The sequence below is a fragment of the Archocentrus centrarchus genome, assembly GCF_007364275.1.
Source record: "Archocentrus centrarchus isolate MPI-CPG fArcCen1 chromosome 18 unlocalized genomic scaffold, fArcCen1 scaffold_23_ctg1, whole genome shotgun sequence".
In the NCBI taxonomy this organism is placed as follows: Eukaryota; Metazoa; Chordata; class Actinopteri; order Cichliformes; family Cichlidae; genus Archocentrus; species Archocentrus centrarchus.
In genome coordinates this window covers 2,836,202-2,855,451 of record NW_022060145.1, presented here as the reverse complement: position 1 = coordinate 2,855,451, position 19,250 = coordinate 2,836,202, and the positions used below count along the sequence as shown (strand labels likewise).

At 43.1% G+C, this 19,250-nt stretch overlaps 1 protein-coding gene across 2 annotated transcripts; it reads right to left on the bottom strand.

Moving 5' to 3' along the window:
- Positions 1 to 3,377: 3,377 nt before the first annotated feature.
- wrap53 (WD repeat containing, antisense to TP53) lies at positions 3,378 to 19,220 on the bottom strand. 2 transcript variants are annotated; one of them, XR_004019264.1, is made up of 12 exons: positions 19,009 to 19,220; positions 18,108 to 18,563; positions 17,802 to 17,979; positions 16,016 to 16,111; positions 12,233 to 12,341; positions 11,456 to 11,544; positions 9,231 to 9,454; positions 7,602 to 7,813; positions 6,734 to 6,837; positions 6,393 to 6,536; positions 4,081 to 4,453; positions 3,378 to 3,976 (listed from the first exon to the last, which is right to left on the bottom strand). XR_004019264.1 is itself a non-coding variant. In XM_030722535.1 (11 exons), exons 2-11 carry the CDS (start codon positions 18,385 to 18,387, stop codon positions 4,228 to 4,230), a joined length of 1,662 nt encoding a protein of 553 aa, XP_030578395.1. In that variant the 5' UTR covers positions 18,388 to 18,563; positions 19,009 to 19,220; the 3' UTR covers positions 3,378 to 4,227. The 2 variants fall into 2 exon arrangements, 1 of the variants encoding a protein (XP_030578395.1); XM_030722535.1 differs by having other exon boundaries at positions 3,378 to 4,453.
- Positions 19,221 to 19,250: the final 30 nt, after the last annotated feature.

Sequence of the window (19,250 nt, the reverse complement as noted above, 5' to 3'; positions counted from 1 at the left end):
ACTGTTGATATTTAAACTGATATGACTGGAGATGATTCAGTAAAGTTCTATTTACTGCATATAATTAAAAAAAAAAAAAAACCTCATCTGCTCACAAAAGGTCTCACAGCTCAGGACAGAGTACAAAACTCTGGGAACTGTCCAGATTTAGTCTTCAGTCTCTTGTGTTGTAACCACGTTCTGTCCCTGATAGCAAAGAGCAAACACTCAATTCACACTCAATGCAGCAGTTTCAATGCAGTGCTGAGACTCAAGTCTTTTGTCAATACTTTGCATCTCCTCCTTTATTTTAGATGACAGGCTCAGTCCTCCCTGACACGCAGGATAGCGGTGTTTTCTGGAGACATGCCTCGCCTCTCTTTAGAGACATGTTTTTTTTTTCCAGCCGCTCTTTGCTGCAGAGGTTGTGTTGCTCGAACTTTCTCTTTAAATATAAACCCGAAGGCGTTTCTGTTGGATTCAAGTCAGGCGACAAACTTGCTCAGGTCATAGTTCTCACTTTTTTTCTTCTTTAGAAACTCGTGTGTGATTTTGGCAGTGTGCTCTGGATCGTTTTCATGCAGGAATACTCCTCTTCTGCCAGACTGTGAGCCATGTTGTTTGCCAGTATTTTGGTTTATCCACAGGCATTCACGGTGCCATCTAAAAATGTCAACTCCCCAGCACTGTTTGCACTCCTACAGGGCCATATCATCACACTCCCACCTCTGTGCATTCACTGTCGTGATCCCAGCCAGGAGGCGCTCCGTCTATGTGAGCTGAACAAATACATCTGATAAATTTTTGTTTTTTTTAGCAAAGTTTTATCTTGCAGTTTTGTGCCAAAGAGCGACGAGGTCTTTTCCTTTTTCTTTTTTTTTAAGCGATTGACCTTATGCAGTGTCCTTCGCAAATGTCTGAGCTGTCACAGAAATTCACATTTCCATTGATAACCCCAGTGCCGAGTCTGAAGCACTTGCCCATCTGTTTTCAGTGCTAGACTGTTCAAGTAGTGCAGCACTGTCTGTGGCATTTTAAGAGGACAGCCACTGTGGCTCTGATTAGTGGTGCTATGGCTCATTCTATAGCTCCTGATTTCTACTGCAAATGCTTCTGCTGATTTTCAGCGGCGCAATGACCTCTCTTAATGCCTTTCCATCTTTCTGAAGTTTGACAATTACATTTTTTTAAAAGTCCTCTGGCAGTTCCTTTCAAAGTGGAGGAATAATGCAGACACAGCTTACAGCAAAGCCCTGCGAACAGCACTTATTTGGGCCAGTACTTTGACGCATTATCTTAATTAACGTCTAGCTTTGTTTTCCCCCTGAAGATGATGTTATTCCACCATGTTTGCTACTGGAGAATCCTGCAGTGATTCCGGATCCTTTGTCTCTCTTGTATGAGATCATGCTGCTATTCACAGGACAATTTATAACCTTGTGCATGCAATCGTGTCAATATTTGTGAGCACTGACTTTCCACTTTGGTGCCTGTGTGGCCAGTCAGCTTTAAAATGATGCAGTTATTGAGAGGTGATAGTTTTTCATCATTTTTATTTAATACTGCACACTAACTTCAGGGTTATGCTGAGCAACACAGGTGTAGATTTCAAGAGGGTTGCAGGAGACAGTATTTAAATAGATGCAGTTATTTCCCCACCTCCCCCAATAAAAACATGACAGAGGCAGAGGACTTATTTAGGAAAAACTGCTCTAAATATTTTTACTCTGAATGTCTCACCAGCAGTGGGTCTTTTTTTTTTGAATGCACAAAATATTCACATAAATTACAAAATGCCAACTGCATAAGGCGACGCTCCCCTTTCACCACATCCCAAAGGAACTCCATTGGACTGAGATCTGTGGAGACTTTAAACACGGCAAACTCATTTTCATTATCCTGCTGGAAGCGGCCTCAATTTGCTTGAGTTTCTGTTCTTAGCCCACAGGAGTGGCACCCGGGGTGGTCTTCTGCTGCTGTGGCCCATCACCTTCGAGGTTGGACGTGTGCTTTCAGAGATGCTCTTCTGCATACTTTGGTTGTGACAAGTGGTTAGTTGAGTTACTGTTGCCTAACTATGATAAGCTTGAAGCAGTCTGGCCATTCTCTGGCATCAAGAAGGCATTTCAGACCACTCTCTGTAAACCCTAGAGATGGATGTGTGGGAAAATCCCACCATCAGAAGGAAAAAGGAGGAACAGGTCAAATATTAGGAGTCATATCCAGTTAAGTGATGACGTAGAATTCCTTTTCCAGGTCCAAACTATCCTGTGTTCAATATAATGAATGCTGCATCCTTCGTTGTTTTGACTGATCTGAATGGAATAGTGAACAGTCACTGGGCTGCCATTGCTGGCCATTTAGGGGCATCTGGACCCGGACATGACTTAAAGACCGGATTGGAGTGACATTATATGAGAAATATATGAAAGAACAAGAGTTCCAGAGCCCCCCTCCCCAGCAAATACACCAGTATATGCTGAATATTTACCTGCTGCCAGATTTTTGTATTAAAGACATTTCCACTAAACATCGAGGCAGAAAAGGCACAAATTGGTGCATAAAACCGCCCCAGAATGCAGGAAATTGTGTCCAGCCCTCAAATTTTCCAAGGGGGAGGACCCACAGACCCCTGTGCTTAATGTGCCCCCACCCCACAAAGCTCCCTACGTGTATATCAGTCATCACCCCACTCTCTCCTTACTCTGGTAGGGCTGAGATAAGGATGGGTCCAGAGCAGACAAACAAGCAGCAAACACTACACCACTGGATTATTTATTACACTTATTTAAAACATTTTTTTTTTTTCACCGTGCCAATTTTCCGTCTCGTCGTCTTGCTGCCTACTTTCCTCTCCCAAGGCGGAGACGGTCGCTAAGCAACCCGCACAACACAACACTGCAGCTCTCCAACTTGGCTCGGTGCTCGCTGTGCCCCTGTGGTTTCAGACAATCAAATACACGAGTGTGTGGTGCGCGCGCTCACACAGAATGTGTGTGTGAAAGGTGAAAGCTATGAATAGTTTCCATCTCATAAGCAAAAGCCAATAGTTCCTTTAGCTTTTAAGAGCTGCCTCTTGACTCGAGTGCAACATCATCTTGCATTCATCGAGGATTTATTACAGGGCATCCGACTCTGAACTGCCTTTAACTGAAAATACAAAAATGAGTGAGGCCGTGAATCTGTCGAAACACGCTTTTAATTCACTTGAATAAAACCAGCTTAAAGCCCCCTGTTGAACACAGAGCCGTCTATCTTGAGACTCATCTTCAAGGCCAACGTGGTTCCTCATGATTCATAACAGAGTATAAATTTGTGTTGTTATAACAGCTACAAAATTATAGCTACCATTGCTTGGCAACATATCTGAATGAATGAAGAAATAGATCAGCAGAGGCTTTAAAAAGTGATCGATTTAATCAGTCTAAAGATCCAAGGCTTTGGTTGGAGAAACTACAGGAAAGCACACCCCAGTAACAACATAAGCATTCAGCAAACGGCTGCAGTATTAATGCAATTATTCAAACACAATGTGTTCTGAGCTGCTAGCACCACTCACACAGGTACAAATGCACCTCGACTGGTAGAAGGGAAAAAAAAATAATCACATTTCAAGCAGCAGCCACTAAATTAAAGACTTTCACAGATCGCTTTATAGTTACATTCAAAAAAAAAAAAAAAAAAATTGAATCGTCATCACGGCTTTACAAAAATATACATTTGTGGGCATGCACAGAGCAACGCAACTTGGTGCGTCTGGTACTTTTAAAAAAAGAAGCCAGGAGATCCCCATCAGTTTACAAAGCAAAGCTTAAGAACAAATGGCACTTACTGTAACTATAGCAGTGAGGAATCTCCAGGGCAGCATTACAGCTACACGCACACGTAAACAAACACTCCCACTGATACAACTGAGAGCCGAGGTGCAATCAGTACAGACACGGAGCTGCTTCACAACACAGCGAAAGGCTTTCACTTCCACCACATTTAGTCTCTACTAAAACAAACAGCAAAAAGGTAAAGGTTTAAGAAGAGACTGGTTCTATTTGATCATGATGGGTTTAAAAAAAAAACAAAAAAAAACTGACCCTAAAAACCCACCTCTTATCTCAGCATTAAGGCTTTAAAGAACCTCCTTTTGGCTTTGAAAGAACTCAGAATCAGCTTTATGCACAGCAAACATCCTGAAATAGACATCACACGGCATGTGTAACTCAATTTGTGTCAGCTGGCTGAAGTGACAGATCTTCAGGCCTCCGCTGCCGTTGTGCTCTGGTCTCGACTCCCCTCAGCAGCAGGGCTAAGTGGTCCCGCCCACCACAGGGTCAGGGCGTTGTCCTGCCGGGTGTTCTGCTGCGACAGCACGGCTCCGCTCCCCTCTGTGTCGGAGGCCGAGTCACCCTCGCTGTCACCAGGCCACAGGAACTGCCGCTGCCCGCTGGATGTTGCCAACAGCGGCATGAAGGGATGAATACTACAGAAGACAAGGATGGAGCAGCAGAGGAGGGTGTGGGGAAGATGCAGGAAGGAAATAATAGAATGACTAAGTTGTGTAGAAAACAGTTTTTGGTCAGCATGACATGACTGGACTGGATTTTCTGCTCGTGCGCAGCAGCATTACAAATGGATTCACGTTTGAAAAAACAAAGAGGAAATAAATGATTCATTTCACCATCAAAAAACAAAACAAAAAAACAACTGAATTCCCCCAGGCTCAAACGATACTTTCCAACATTTTAAACATAACTGTTGCACATTTATACCACCTGTGTTTAATTAAAAGTAACTGTTTAATTTTTAGTGCATCATTGACTTCCTTCTCTGCTATCAAGTATTCACCATAAAAACTGTATTTTGTGCTGGAGTATCCATTATTCACAAGCTGTAGTTTTCACTCCCCGTTCTCTCAAAGCAGTAACATGCTTCACTAAATCCAAAGCTGTTCTGTCACTGAATGTTCTGGATCATTTGTTTGTGCCTCCTATGATTTGGGGAAAAATGACTCAATGACCCGAATAGCCTGACGCAGCAAAACAGCAGCTCAACTGCTGAAACATAAGCGAATTATTAAAAGTTGATGCTTGGTTAGTTTCTTTTTATGCACAGTTCTGTTACCTGTTTCTACTGAAGCTCAATGCAGCTGATCAACATGCTCAATGTTTGTAACAATTAAAAAGCTTCAGTTTGTTTTAGGGCTGCATAAATCGATTATTTTAGTAATGGAGTATTCTATCGATTAATCGAGTAATCGGATAAGAAATACTTTTTTTTATTAACAGTTTATCTGCATATTTTAACTTCTGTACTGCAGTTTTTCGCCGTGTGAACAAACAGCGGTGGATGGAGCAGCTACAAAGTTCTCTTTTCTTCACCTTAACACTTGCTGATCAGGTGCTTGATGAAGGACCTCCAGCTGTTTCACAGTAAGGATTTTAATAGTGGTTACTAAAAGAAAAAGCTGCTGTTTTGGACGCCTTTTGCACTACTTGAGCTCACTGTCTCTGTAACAGCTTCGCCTCTTTGCGCTTGCGCAGTTAAAACCGCTGCCTGCTATGAGTGTTTTTAAAAAACTTGTGGCTGCGGGAGCCATGGCGCATGTGTGAGTAATGTTGTAATGCTTTGTATTCACAAGCATTCTCGAAAATGAGTTTCTACTGCAGGTCTATATTTAATCACTAATAAGGGAATAAAGTAAAAAAAAAATATTTTGATGGAGCCCCTCGGTCCTGGGGGGCGGGCCTTCAGGTACCGAACCACCGCTAGTGTTAATGGCCCGCGCTCGCTAGCAAACCAGTTCTGGCAGCTACAGCTGAAGTAAAGACAAAAATAGCAGCTGAAATTCTCAGCGAGCACAACACACACAGACACACAGAGAGCAGTGGAGGCGTGGAAATGCATGTCAGCGAAAGTTGCCACCCGTCCCATAAAGTACGGAACCCCGCATATTATGGAGCCGTATTCCACGGAGTCCCGTAACATACGGGGTTCTGTATTTTACAAGACAGGTGGCAACTCTAGTGATGATCCACTCTGTGTTAAAGGAAATCCATCGCAGTGACGGAGAGCTTTTTAGAATCTGTGTGTGTGCGCGTGCGTGATTCACACTCCAGTCCAGTAGGTGGCAGTAATGCAGTTCTATGTTGGTTTACCAGCCACCAATAAACCCACAAAAAGACGACGGAGCACTAATGCTGCTAATGCTAGTGAGGAGCACCGCTCACACGGAGACAACTGAGCGCTGCAGAGTTTAAACGAAGTATTGACACAGTAAATTTGTGTCGATAATTTTTTAGAATCGAATTAATTGATGAATCGTTGCAGCCCTAGTTTGTTTAATGCCTGCTAAGGGAATCTTAAAACACCTTCAACTGTTACTGGCCAGTAGGCTGGATTAGATTTTTTAGTACTCATACCTGATGCCATTGGTGCAGTCCCAGTAGGCCTGAAACCTCAGCTGAGGCTGCAGTAGCTCTTCATTACCATCAGGAGGCGCTGTCTGGGTGTCCCATACTGACACCACTCCCTCTGTGTCTCCACTCAGCAGGTACCTGCCGGACCTAAACGCGCACACACACACACAAAAAAAACCCCCAAAACAGTGGAAATTAATGAAATGCAACTGCATACAGGTCACAGGCTAATCTGATCTTTACTGCTCAATGCAGTATCAATACAGCAGCAGGACAGAAAAGTAGATGAATCACAATAAACTCATATATAACACAGGCTTTAGGGCAGTTCCACTATTACTTACTGGTCAAGGTCAAAGTAGATGCGCTGATTAGTGGCCACGTTCCTTTTAAGAGAAAACACAACTTTCCCTGGCTCTCTCAGGTCCCAGCACAGGATTTCTGGATCCTGCACACACACACACACACACACACACACACACACACACACACACACACACACACACACACACACACACACACACACACACACACACACACACACAAATTTCAATGACTTAATGCATTCTCTAGCTCCTTTGCTAACCTTATCCACACCCAATTCAGAATTTATCTTCATAGACTGCATTTAAAAGATGGACTTATGATTGACAGTGATTACTTTCAATAGGAACTCATTAAATTTAAGAGCTTCATTACAGTGACCTGATGTTTCCACAGATTCCAGTGAAACTACAGCTGAATCAGCTGGCAGTGTTAGAATGATCTGATTTCATTTGAAGCTGGTGACACCTTGAGGCGACTGTTGTGATTTGGTGCTATATAAATAAGACTAAAGTGAATTGAAAATGCTAATAATGCTAATAAGAATAAAAGGCGAGAACAGAGCTATACAGAAGCCCAGAGGACAAAAAACAAAAAAAACAAAACTGTAAATATAAATAAAAAAATTTTTTTCTCTCCTGTGGAATCTGTCCAGCAGCCTCTGACTTTTAGGAGAACACTTTAGTGTCTAATAAGATTCAATAAATGCTCTTTCATGGCATCATATAAAGCTCAGTAATCATTACTGTACTTGCGTGCATGTATTTTGCAGAGCAATCTCTCTTATCTGTAACCAACTGATGGCGTGTGTGTGCAGCAGCTACTATTGCCTTCAGGTTAGTTCTCTGTTTGAGGCCGTGCGCAACTGTGCGTCTGTTCGTGCGTTACCTTGCGGCCGCCGGTGTACAGGTAGTTGCCATCAGGGGAGAAGAGCAGATGGGTGAGACCTCCGTGGTGACGGGTCGGCAGCAGAGCCAGCAGGGTGCCGTCTTGGCAGGAGTAGAGGCCAGCGCAGCGGGAGTAAGAGCCACAGGCGTAAACAGATTGGCAAGGGCTGAAGCCAAAGCAGGAGATGATGCCACTCTGGCCTTGCTTTTTCACTGCGGTGAGGACAAGAGAGAGCATTTGGCGGCGCTTTCAGCACTTTATAGTTCGCAGGACACAATTTACAGTCTTTTCTACTCAAAGTATTCCTGACTCCATCTATAAGAGCAACAGATTTCTCACCAGTGCTGGATTTTATGGATTATTCCTGTCAAATCACAGAAAAGCACCCAATTTTGAGACTGACAATAGGGTGGTGCCAATGGATTACAGTCTCAGGGTGATAATGGTGTGCGTTTGTTAGGCACAGCCTCCACTGTATGAGGGCAGAGCACAGTGAAGAGTAGAAGACAGACAGGTGAGTCTGTTAGTCGGAGCTAAAGGAAATAATACTGTTTCAGCTGTTCAGCCAATATCCATCACCAGTTATGGCAGGCTTTCTCTCTGTGATACACAGGAAGAGTTGTGCTGCTGTATTTAGGCCACAGTATGCCTTATGGAGTGTACATGTTTCTAAGAAGTCTAAGTTAACCGCGCGCCCTTCAACGTGCCCAATAAAGCCACGTATCTGTTACTGAACCACAGATGGGACGATAACAAGATCAAACTATTATGATCACATTTTTTTATTACACAGAGTTAGATCTCAGTCGAGTATAGACAAACACACAATCAGCCACAGACAGCTATGATCTAAGAGGGTGCAGAGCTGTTGTCTGACTGCAGGAACGACCTCAAGGAAATTCCTCATCTATAGATCTATACATCTCCCCCTATAACTATATCTATACATCTATCTCTATATAGATATCTAAAGAGCAAGAGAGAGGGAGCGTTGCTTTTTAAAAAAAAATAAAAATTTTTACCTACAGTTTTGAGTGTCCTTCAATAACAATTATCAAAACATAAAATACAGAATTTGTTACTATTAACCATTATTATCAGAAAGTCAGTTTCTCAGTGACAAATGCTCCAAACACTCTGCAGCATTTTATTGCTATAAAAGGAACCACAGTCAATGTGTTTAAGCTTACACCCCTGTGCTATAAAGCAGTGTTTCTCAAATGTAGGTACTAGTATCCCTAAGGGTACTTCAACTCAATATTCTTGTTTTCAGTGTAATCATTAACTGCTGTAACTTGTCAACTGCAGTAAAACCTCACACAAGAAGAAAGCAATAAACGCAATCACACTGACTGTGAGCAGGAGGCCAGCTTCCAATATTTAATGGCTAAATAAACAAATAAATCTTAATCTGTGGTTGAAATGTCGCAGCGGCACAGCTGAAAACACAAAGGCTGATGCTCATATTTGTGCGAGGCCTCATTTTCTCTAATGATTGATCAAAACACAGCAGTGAAGCAGAGTGATTTCAGACGAGTTTAAGTGCAGTTCCCCCTCCTGCTGCCAGACTGAGGAAAGTTAATCGACCAGCGTTAAGATGAAACTTTATGAGCTTAGCTGATGACTGACCTATGGTGGGTCTCTCCTCGCAGTCTCTTCCAGGCCGCTCGGTGTAGAAGACCCTGACCATTTTGTCAAAGCCGCAGTAGAGCTGCGTTCCATCTGGACAGAAGCACAGCGAATGAGCTGCCGTCAGCTCATCCAGGTGATTGTAGGGTCGGAAACTGGCTCGCACCTCCCCGTAAAATGCATCCCACACGTGGACAGGGTTGTCACGGCTACTGCTGGCTAGGCTGAAAGAGAGGAAGCCAAAAAAGGAAGAGAAAAAAAAAAAATATATGAGTGAATTATTTAGAGATTGAGGAGAAAGAACTGAACAGTTTATGAAACAAGGGTTAATAAATACTGACGATACTTAATGCAGTCAATCTTAATTCTCCTTCATTAGGTTTTTTTTTCTTTCCCCAACAAGCAATTAATAAACTCATTTTAGAGCTGCACGGCATATTCAGTGTGCAGTGAAGGGATACACTGTGACAGACAGTTTCACTTTTATAGACACATTCTGTAATTACTGGAATCAAGTTGAGTTCAGGCTGCACAAAATAAAACGGGCTGCAATTATCCTTCTGACACACTACACACAATATGTAAGTGACCTAATAATCAGATCATTTTTTAAAAAAAACAAACAAACAAAAAAAAAACATGTACTGCACCACATCCATGTGAATGTATTAATGTAAAAACAAACACAAAGCCTTATGAATCACCTCATTATGAAGACAAGACCACAGCACATTCTTACTGATTCAAATCGGGGCCAAAGACTGAGCCATGCCTTTTTAACTCTAATTATTGGGCACTGAACAAATGCTGAAACATCACTGCGGCTCAATTAGACAAAGGAAATTAGCCCCTACCGCTGCTGCCGTGTTCTGTTATGGCCCCTATGAGCCACGGCTCCACTCCAGAGCAAGGAAATGCCCAATTATAATGCTAGACTGCTGCTAGCTTGGAGCCGTGCCTAGAACTCAGCGCAACTTAACCGAGCCATAACAGGGGCCCTTATTCCCTCTCTACAGGAGGGGCATCAACAACACACGGCTTTTGGCAGGCAGATAGTTCAAGGAGCGCAGAGGGAGAACTGCGAAACAAAACCACGATGTGAAGAGGGAGAGAAAGGGTAAGCAGGAGACACGGGTCTCCTGGTTTGCTAGATGTTTTCTTTTAATAGTCACAACCACAATCTTTTTATCTGACTGCTTCAGTCGGTCTGTGTGCTCTTTCCGACCACCTGGCTGCGCCCTGCAAGAGCTCCTCTTTGATACGTGCCAATGATCTGAAGAAAATCAGGCGTATGCGTGTGTCAATTTCTATCAGCGTTTGGAATTTACACACAGGACTCGAGTGCTTCACTGTCCATGAGACATGTGTTGATCCTTCTGGCGTGTCCAGCCCCTGATCCTCGTCCTCCTTCCTTTACACAGTGAAAACTGTCTGGTGTGAGGACGGCGGCGCCATTTCTGGGCCTTGATCAGCTCAAGTGCTCGAGGGTCTAACTGAAGGATGATGGGAGTTGAGGGAGGAGGGTTGCACACTATGAAAACTGCTGGAAGCTTGACCTTGGCTCATTAACGCAGCCTTACTTCTCTTACCACAGATAAGCACTCTCCACAATGACAGCTGGATGTTGCTGATGCTAGCTTTGCTTCACAGCGCACACACTGACACACGGTGATGTCATAATTACCACATACTTGCTAGAACACTCGCCTCTACACACAAGGCAAAAAAAAAAAAAAAGAATGAGATGAAAAGCAAAGTCTAGAGTCAGAGATTCATGGGGCCCTTGAGGTGTTGTCTGGACTCAGGAGTGCTGTTAGCGGGCTGAATCGCACTGTGGGCCTCAAACAGGCGTGTAGATTGCGACAGAAGCAGACAAGACGCAGGCCAACTCTTCCCTCATAATGAGAGACATCAGAAAGCTTTTACAGCCAACTAACCTCCTCGCTGGCAGCCAGCTTCCACAACGAGTGCAAATACCTTTGGGATCAAAGAATGCGACACAAGACTACAACATTGTATATTCATACAATCTACTCGACACATTGCAACACAAAAGAAAACCCTAAAAACTCAACAGGAACCCCAATCCAACCACCTGAGATTAAAAACTGACAAAAAACACAATCCAGCACCTTTTCCAGTGTTATATTTATTTCACCATCTCCCAGATGGACGTAAAACAAGAGGCTTAGTGAACGGCTTGAAACAGACCAGATTCAACTCACAAGCACGTGTCCGGCTCCAGCGAGTTCATCTTGGGGTACCAGCAGTAGTCGTAGATGGTGTCTCCTTCAGCCATTCGCAGCACTGGACTCTAGCAGAGGGCAGTCAGCAACATGGGGACTGAGACACATTGCATTAAGAAATGTAGGCCAAACGCACTGGCTGGATCCATCAGCTCTGAGGCTGACACTAAATAGGTGGCTACTAGACAGTATGAAAGGCTTTTCTTTGCAGAGAAATTCAATTTCAAAAGCCAGTGGAAGCATGTGAGAAACAGAGCAATCAACAGTCAATTTTCTACTCTTATTACAGCGGCTGTGAGATTTCTACTAGAGAGAATGGATTATATTTCAATTATTTTTGTTCAGTGATCCCAATCAAACCAGCTTGTAATACAATTAAAAGATTGGCTCACCACTTGACATTTCCCCCCAACCAAAACACGTCCATTTTATTCCAGCAGATTAATCTTCACTGATACATTTTCTCAAGCATGTGTCTTAAAGGTTTTTTTGTTTATTGTAGCAGATTGTAACAAAAAGCAAAAGTGACATTCAGTAATAACCCGCTGTTAAAATCAGATATCTCATAAACATAATAAACAGGGGAGACTGTTGACCTTTACAAATAATGGTGTCCTTACAGCTAAAGTTCTCTTTTTAAACAAAATTTAAATCCATAAAATAATGAATATTTCAACTAACATTTGTTTGTTATTTTCACATTTCAGAAATGGATTTCCCTTTGTCTATCAACTTGCCCCCCCCCAGGGTACTCACCATCTCAGGAAGCAAGTCCCAGCTGTAGCTGTAAATCTCTGGAGGGAGGTTGTACACACGGAGGACGTTGTCTGCACTGTTTGTCAGGATGCAAGAACCATCGGGAGCCCTGGGTGAGAGGAAGAGAAGGGATGACAGTGCATTAAAGATCAGAACAACACGGTCGCAGGTTTGGTTTGTGTCTCTGTTAAAGTTAGGAAACAGAAAACACAGGAATAAACGTCACACCAAACAACATCTCATTTATACCATGCAAGGCTAAGCGCACGCAGCTACACGGCAGCAAATAGGCAGCTTAAAATAAATAAATAACAAAAACAACAACATTGTTTACCCAATTAAATGCTGACTTTGGGGTCAAGATAACTATACCTAAGGTAGTGATTATGCTTGCGTTCACACTTTGTCCTTACCAAGGAAGACAGCTGTAGAAACACCGTAAGATGTCTGGAGTTGTGTATCTGTACCTCATTCCATGTATTTGTAATGCAGACTGTATAAAAAAGGAGGACATCGCTTCTGGGTTTGAAAAGTGAACCTGATGTGCAAGTTCCTTAAACCTGCATCATTTTTAGCAGGCCAGCACCCCCCCCACTGTAAGAGGTTGAAATGTAGGCAACTCTGAAAAGTTGATCCCTTGACTCCCCTTGACCTGCAACCTCAATAAACACTTTTGTTATGAGTTTATGGGCTCAACCGCTAGTTTCAAATAGCTACTTTGTGCTGCTGCTTTATTTTCTAGAGGGTTGCCACAATGGATGGATCCATATATTTGATTTGGCATGGTTTTCAAGCCGGATGTCCTTCCTGACACTACCCTGCCTTTTATCCAGTCTTGCAACCGGCTTGAGGAGTACACCAGCTCGTGACCCCCTAATGCTGAGTTTGGGTCTCCTCCTGATCTCGAACCGGATATTTGCGCGTGTTAATCAATACACAGCGGAGCCACTTCAAAACTGGCTAGAAAAAAACAAAACAAAAAGAAAAACATTATGTTAATTTTGTAAATTATAGCTGTCATTAGTGTAAAGCTATGTCGAGCTTAAAGTCAGAGTTTTCACAACTCTAATGTGAAGCCGTCACCTTAGAAATAAACAGCAGAGAGAGCGTACGCAGCCAGAAAATAACTTGAATTAAAATGTTTATTTTATATCTCCACGTCCTAAAAGCCACGATTACCTTTTTTCTGCAGCACTGTTCGATTGTCTCGATTGCAAGTGTTGCATTTTACTGATACATTTGTTTATAGATTGTTAATCTGCATTTTATCATCATCATGTGATAATGACTGGAGCAGGGGAAATCCTCAGGGATCATTTTCTGCAGAAGAAGAGTCATGTGACCCGTGAAACACACCTTTTTATGTGAGTGCACTCAGAGCCTGAAACAGAAAGCCCAGCTTAACAGACAAAGTTGACAACCACCGTCGTGATACCTCATCTTCATCTGGAGTTTTAGGTTTTGTCTGGCTCTGTTGAACTTGTTTTGTAGCACCCCCCCCCCCCCCCCCCCCCCCCCCCAAACCAGTGATTTTAGGCCTGACATTGTTGGCAGTGTGGTTGCAGCAGCAGCTATTGTGCTCATGCAAACTAAGATGAAACCTCACAAGTAAAAGAAAAAAAAAAAGAGCCTGTTGAGAGACCAGCTTGGGTTGCAGATGATTTGCTTGCCTTTCCAAAGAGCTGGAAAATCACCAGCAAAATGCAAAAACGTTTCAGGCAGCAATATCTACACTGTGTATACACACAGATTTGTCTACACATTTATATTTACAAATTTACTTAACAGCCTGAAAATGTCCTTCATAGTTTTTTTTCTTAACATATAAAAAATAATAAACAAGCAGCACTGAGTGTGCAAACCTGCACTAAGGCAGCTCACTCTCTGCGCAGCATTACTTTAAACTAGGGCTGCATAAAACGATTATTTTAGTAATCGAGTATTCTATCGATTATTCCAGCGATTAATCGAGTAATCGGATAAGAAATACTTTTTTTATTAACAGTTTATCTGCATATTTTAACTTCCGTAATGCAGTTTCTCGCCTTGTGAACAAACAGCGGTGAATGGAGCAGCTACAAAGTTCTCTTTTCTTCACCTTATCACTTGCTTATCAGGTGCTTGATGAAGGACCTCCAGCTGTTTCACAGATTTAATGGTGGTTACTAAAAGAAAAAGCTGCTGTTTTGGACGCTGGAAAAACGTTTCCTTTTTCACTACTTGAGCTCACCGTCACAGCTTCGCCTCTTTGCGCTTGCGCAGTTAAAACCGCTGCCTGCTATGAGTGTTTTGAAAAACTAGTGGCTGCGGGAGCCATGGCGCATGTGTGAGTAATGGTGTAATGCTTTGTATTCACAAGCATTCTCGAAAATACGTTTCTACTGCAGGTCTATATTTAGTCACTAATAAGGGATTAAAGTATAAAAAATATTTTGAAGGAGCCCCTCGGTCCTGGGGGGCGGGCCTTCCGGTACCGAACCATCGCTAGTGTTAATGGCCCGCGCTCGCTAGCAAACCAGTTCTGGTAGCTACAGCTGAAGTAAAGACAAAAATAGCAGCTGAAATTCTCAGCGAGCACAACACACACAGACAAACAGAGAGCAGTGGAGGCGCGGAAATGCATGTCAGCGACAGTTGCCACCCGTCCCGTAAAGTACGGAACACGGCATGTTACGGAGCCGTATTCCACGGAGTCCCGTAACATACGGGGTTCTGTATTTTACGAGACAGGTGGCAACTCTAGTGATGATCCACTCTGTGTTAAATGAAATCCATCGCAGCGACGGAGAGCTTTTTAGAATGTGTGCTTGTGTATACGTGAGTGATTCACACTCCAGTCCAGTAGGTGGCGGTAATGCAGTTCTATGTTGGTTTGCCAGCCCCCAATAAACCCACAAAAAAAACGTCAGCACTAATGCTGCTAATGCTAGTGAGGAGCGCCGCTTACACCGAGACAGCTGAGCGCTGCAGAGTTTGAACGAAGCATCGACACAGTAAATTTGTGTCGATAAATTTTTAGAATCGATTTAATCGAGTTAATTGATGAATCGTTGCAGCCCTACTTTAAACTACACTATAGTTTTATTGAACCAGGCCGCTTATTCTCTTCACAATACTTTAAAGATACGACGCATTTTAGGGTCAACCTGAAAGAAAGGCAGATGTGAAACCTAAACGTGAGATCAGTGACCAATTGTGACACGATATATTTGGATGCAAACTATAATGTGATGTTCAGAATCGACACACATGAGATTCATTTCCTAAATGCTGCCAAAAGAAACAAAGGCAATCAATGTTTTTGTTTGACCTCATTTCCAAAGTAATGTGATTAGAATCCCCACACATCATTCCCTATATGCATCTATGTTGTCAATACAAACAATGGCAGCAAGAAACGTGGTTTTAAATAGCTCTATGTAGCATTATTTTCACTTTGACCTTCAATCTATTGACCTTGAGGAGAGGTCAGAGGTCAAATATGACATTTTAAATCTTTATACTGTACTTTCTACAATACACACTACACCTGTAAGAATCATAGATTGTAAGTTGACCTTTTAGACCATGGTGGATGTAAGCCAAATTTTAATGGACTGTTAACATGACCTCTGACCTCTGACAACCCTACAAAGTTTTATCAGAATTCACTCAAAACTTTGAGCTATCATGTTTACAAACAGAATGATGACACACACGCATGCACGTGCACACTACCAAAAACATAACCTCCTTGGAGGAGGTAATAAACATTTATAAATAACTAATGAATAAATAAATTACCATTTGCAGCCTTTCAGGTAGTTCTCTGGCAGGTTGGAGTACTCAGTCCAGGAACCAGTCAGCACTTGGGGGTTCTGGGTAAAATCTAAGCCGAGGCTGGAGACAACACAGAGACGAGGAAGCACTTTGACAAAGAGCACAAACTCATGCACTCTGTGGAAAGCTAACTCTCACATTAGAGAGGAGAACATAAGGTTTGTTAATACGACAGAAGTATTTCTTATCCGATTACTCAATTAATCGCTGGAATAATCGATAGAACACTCGATTACTAAAATAATCGATAGTTGCAGCCCTAATGATGACTGACAGTCTCAAAATTATAAACAGTTAATGCACGGGTGCTTTTAGTTGTCCCACTTCAACATGAGTGCAAAGAAAGAAAAAAAAAAAAAAAAAAAAAAAAAAAAAAAAAAAAACACTAATCAACATCATTACAAACAGACACGCTTACATATAAAACTTGGATAAACATGCTGCCACAATTTCCTGCTGGTCACTGGCCAAAGACACTGAAAAGAGGGTTGCACACATCTTTGCATGTTTTACTTGTAATTTTACAAGTAATCCTTTTATAACTTATCACTGGTATACAGTCTCCATCCATTCATGTTCTTAACAGATTATATATCTAAGGGCTGGAGCCTACTGCAGCTGACACAGGTCGAGAGCAGGGTACAACTTGGACAGGTCGCTAGTCCATCACAGGGCCAACACAGAGAGACTGGAAATCATTCATGCAAACAATCACACCTTATTTAGAATCACCAATTAGCCTAACATGCATGTCTTTGGACTGAGGAAGAAAGCAGAGCACCCGGAGAGAGCCCACACAGGCGCAGAGAGAACATGCAAACCCAACACAGAAAGATCTCAGCTGGCGAGCAGGTTTGAACCCTAAAACTTCCTGGTGCGACAGGTGTGCGCTAACCACTGCACACCTGTGTTGCCATTCTATACAGCCTGTCACCTTAAATTATTTGCTGATATTTTACGGACTGGATTTTGGTGTCTAGGCTCTCTTAATCATTCACTCACTTAATGCTGAAAATAGGTCATTTTAACCAGTTACTAGGTGGTTCCTAAGCAACACAATACTGTCATAACATCTGATATAGATAAGAACCTTCAGGGGCCTGAGATGTACGTGTATGCCAAGTTTGGCTGCTCAACTCCAGGTTGTGTAGGAGGAGATGGGGGAAAAAGAAAAACACAAAGATGGTGACAGCATGCAGTAAAGAACCAGTACTGAAGTAAATAATGCTCCATATGCTCAGTTTCAGACACTTTTTTCTACTCTTAGACTTGTCTGACAGGGAATATCCCTCAGGCACACCCACCTGTGAACAACAGGTGGGTGGGGCTTTTTAAGTAGCACAATAGCAAAAAAAAAAAAAAAAAAAGTCATAACCATTCACTTTAGTTTTACTCCATATTTTCCCCTGATCATCCACATCCCACCTGCAGTGGCTGCATGCCCACAGTTTGAGAATCACTGGAAAGGGAGTGTAGCTTAAAAAGGAGAGGAGGTTTGTTTCAGATAAAGGAATATTTTGAACTGTGGATTACACAGAGCTACTCTAGCCAAGTCAATGAATAAAAATGTAGAGATAGAAATGAGCAAAATACATCCACTTTAAAGTCAAACACTGACATCAACCTTGACCTGATGGTGGCAGTAAAGCTGTCTCTTCCAGTAGCTTCAGCTATTTCATGAACATCTTGTATCTCAGCTCTGCCTAAAAATCACCAGCTTAATGCTCTCTCTACGCTTTCACCCACTTACTGCTGTCCGTCACTGGGGCTGTCCGCAGATCCGTCACCATTGTGTGCCTCTGGTTTTGTTTCTCCTTCTAAGGAAGCATGATGCCCTTCATCTCCATTTTGATGGCATTCTTCTTCATCTCCAACAACTGTTACATCTTTCCCATTTTGGCTTTCCACCTCACCCTGCAGCAGGTCTCCTGCTCTTGGCAAAAGAAGGCAGATTAAATACGGGCTTACTGCAATCTTAATCTACATTAAGGCATGTCTATTAGCTTGAATTAAACTGTCATTCAATACATGCAGCATGATGGAAACAATACTCCACCCTGTGCTGTTTGAGCTGGACTTCCCTGCAGCACGCCAGCCTCTGCTGGTATTTCTTCATGCCTCTGAACAGGCTCCACAACCTGTTCAGGCCCCACGTTCTCCTCACTCATCCTTGGCCGTTTGGCAGATGATGGGGGCCCTTCCTCTGAGGTCTCTCCTGCATCTCCAGGGAGTAAAGGTGGGGGCTGTTGAGGGGGCTCATTATCTGCTTCCGAGTCCTGCCCTACACCGGCACCGGCACCGCCTCCGCCTCCACCACCTCCTGCAGAGTCTGACATCTCTCTTTGTTTACCCACTCTCTCCCGTCAAGCCCTCCACCCAGCTTTCAAGTTCCCGGTGTCCAGTGGTCGGCTGTCAGACGTGGGTGAGGTAAGTGCTACTTGGGTAGTGCTTCCTCCTGCAGTGTGGATGTTTGAGTCTGTTGGGGTACGAGGACATCACAGCACCCACCAGCCTGGTAAACAGCGACGCGAGAAAACGAGGCAAGTGAGACCAACAATGAACTCGTAAAAACAGAGTAACAGTGTTAGAGTACGTTCACTAAAAGCCGATAACGTCAGTAAATTCACACTAAGGATAACGTGGACGTGCAGCTTCTTGTCTAGAGAGGCACGTCACTGCCTCACAGCACACACCTGTGGCCAGTCGTGACGTGCCAACTGCTCCTCCAAACTAGCATTCACGTCCATTTCATCAAGTTAAAGCTTGAGCGGTACAGATTTCTTTACGAATCCTGGCATATTTTACGCCATGCACGCCCTGTGGCCATTATGCAAGTTGAATGAGTATCGCAAAAAAAAAAAAGTGCAGTTTGCCTCAGTTTCTCGCGCTCATTCACAACGGAGAACACTTTAGCTGGAGTTAGCATTAGCCTGTGCTAGCAGTCTGATGCTACATACCTGTGTTGTGGCTTGCCTGGCCTTTAGTTGTGCTCTTGGTTTGGCACCCCCCCCAAAAAAAGCCTTTTCTCCCCGCAGTATCAGAGTTTCACCAAAAGCCACAGACAAGGCCCAAACACACAAAATTAATCAACGTCTTCCTGCACCGGGACTTTGTTTCTCTTCACCATCTCATTACGAGAAGTTGTAAACACTCTGGGCGGCCATGTGCTTTATACTATCGCGAGAGTTTATTTGCCGAG

What these genes read in the sequence shown, in the direction of transcription:
- wrap53 (XM_030722535.1), bottom strand. Translation starts at nt 18,387, where the DNA reads ATGTCAGACTCTGCAGGAGGTGGTGGAGGCGGAGGCGGTGCCGGTGCC. An exon ending in TACCTGAAAGGCTGCAAATG is followed by an intron (nt 12,342 to 16,015) that starts GTAATTTATTTA and finishes CCTCTCACCCAG; the next exon opens with GGCTCCCGATGGTTCTTGCA. An exon ending in TGTACACCGGCGGCCGCAAG is followed by an intron (nt 6,838 to 7,601) that starts GTAACGCACGAA and finishes GTGTGTGTGCAG; the next exon opens with GATCCAGAAATCCTGTGCTG.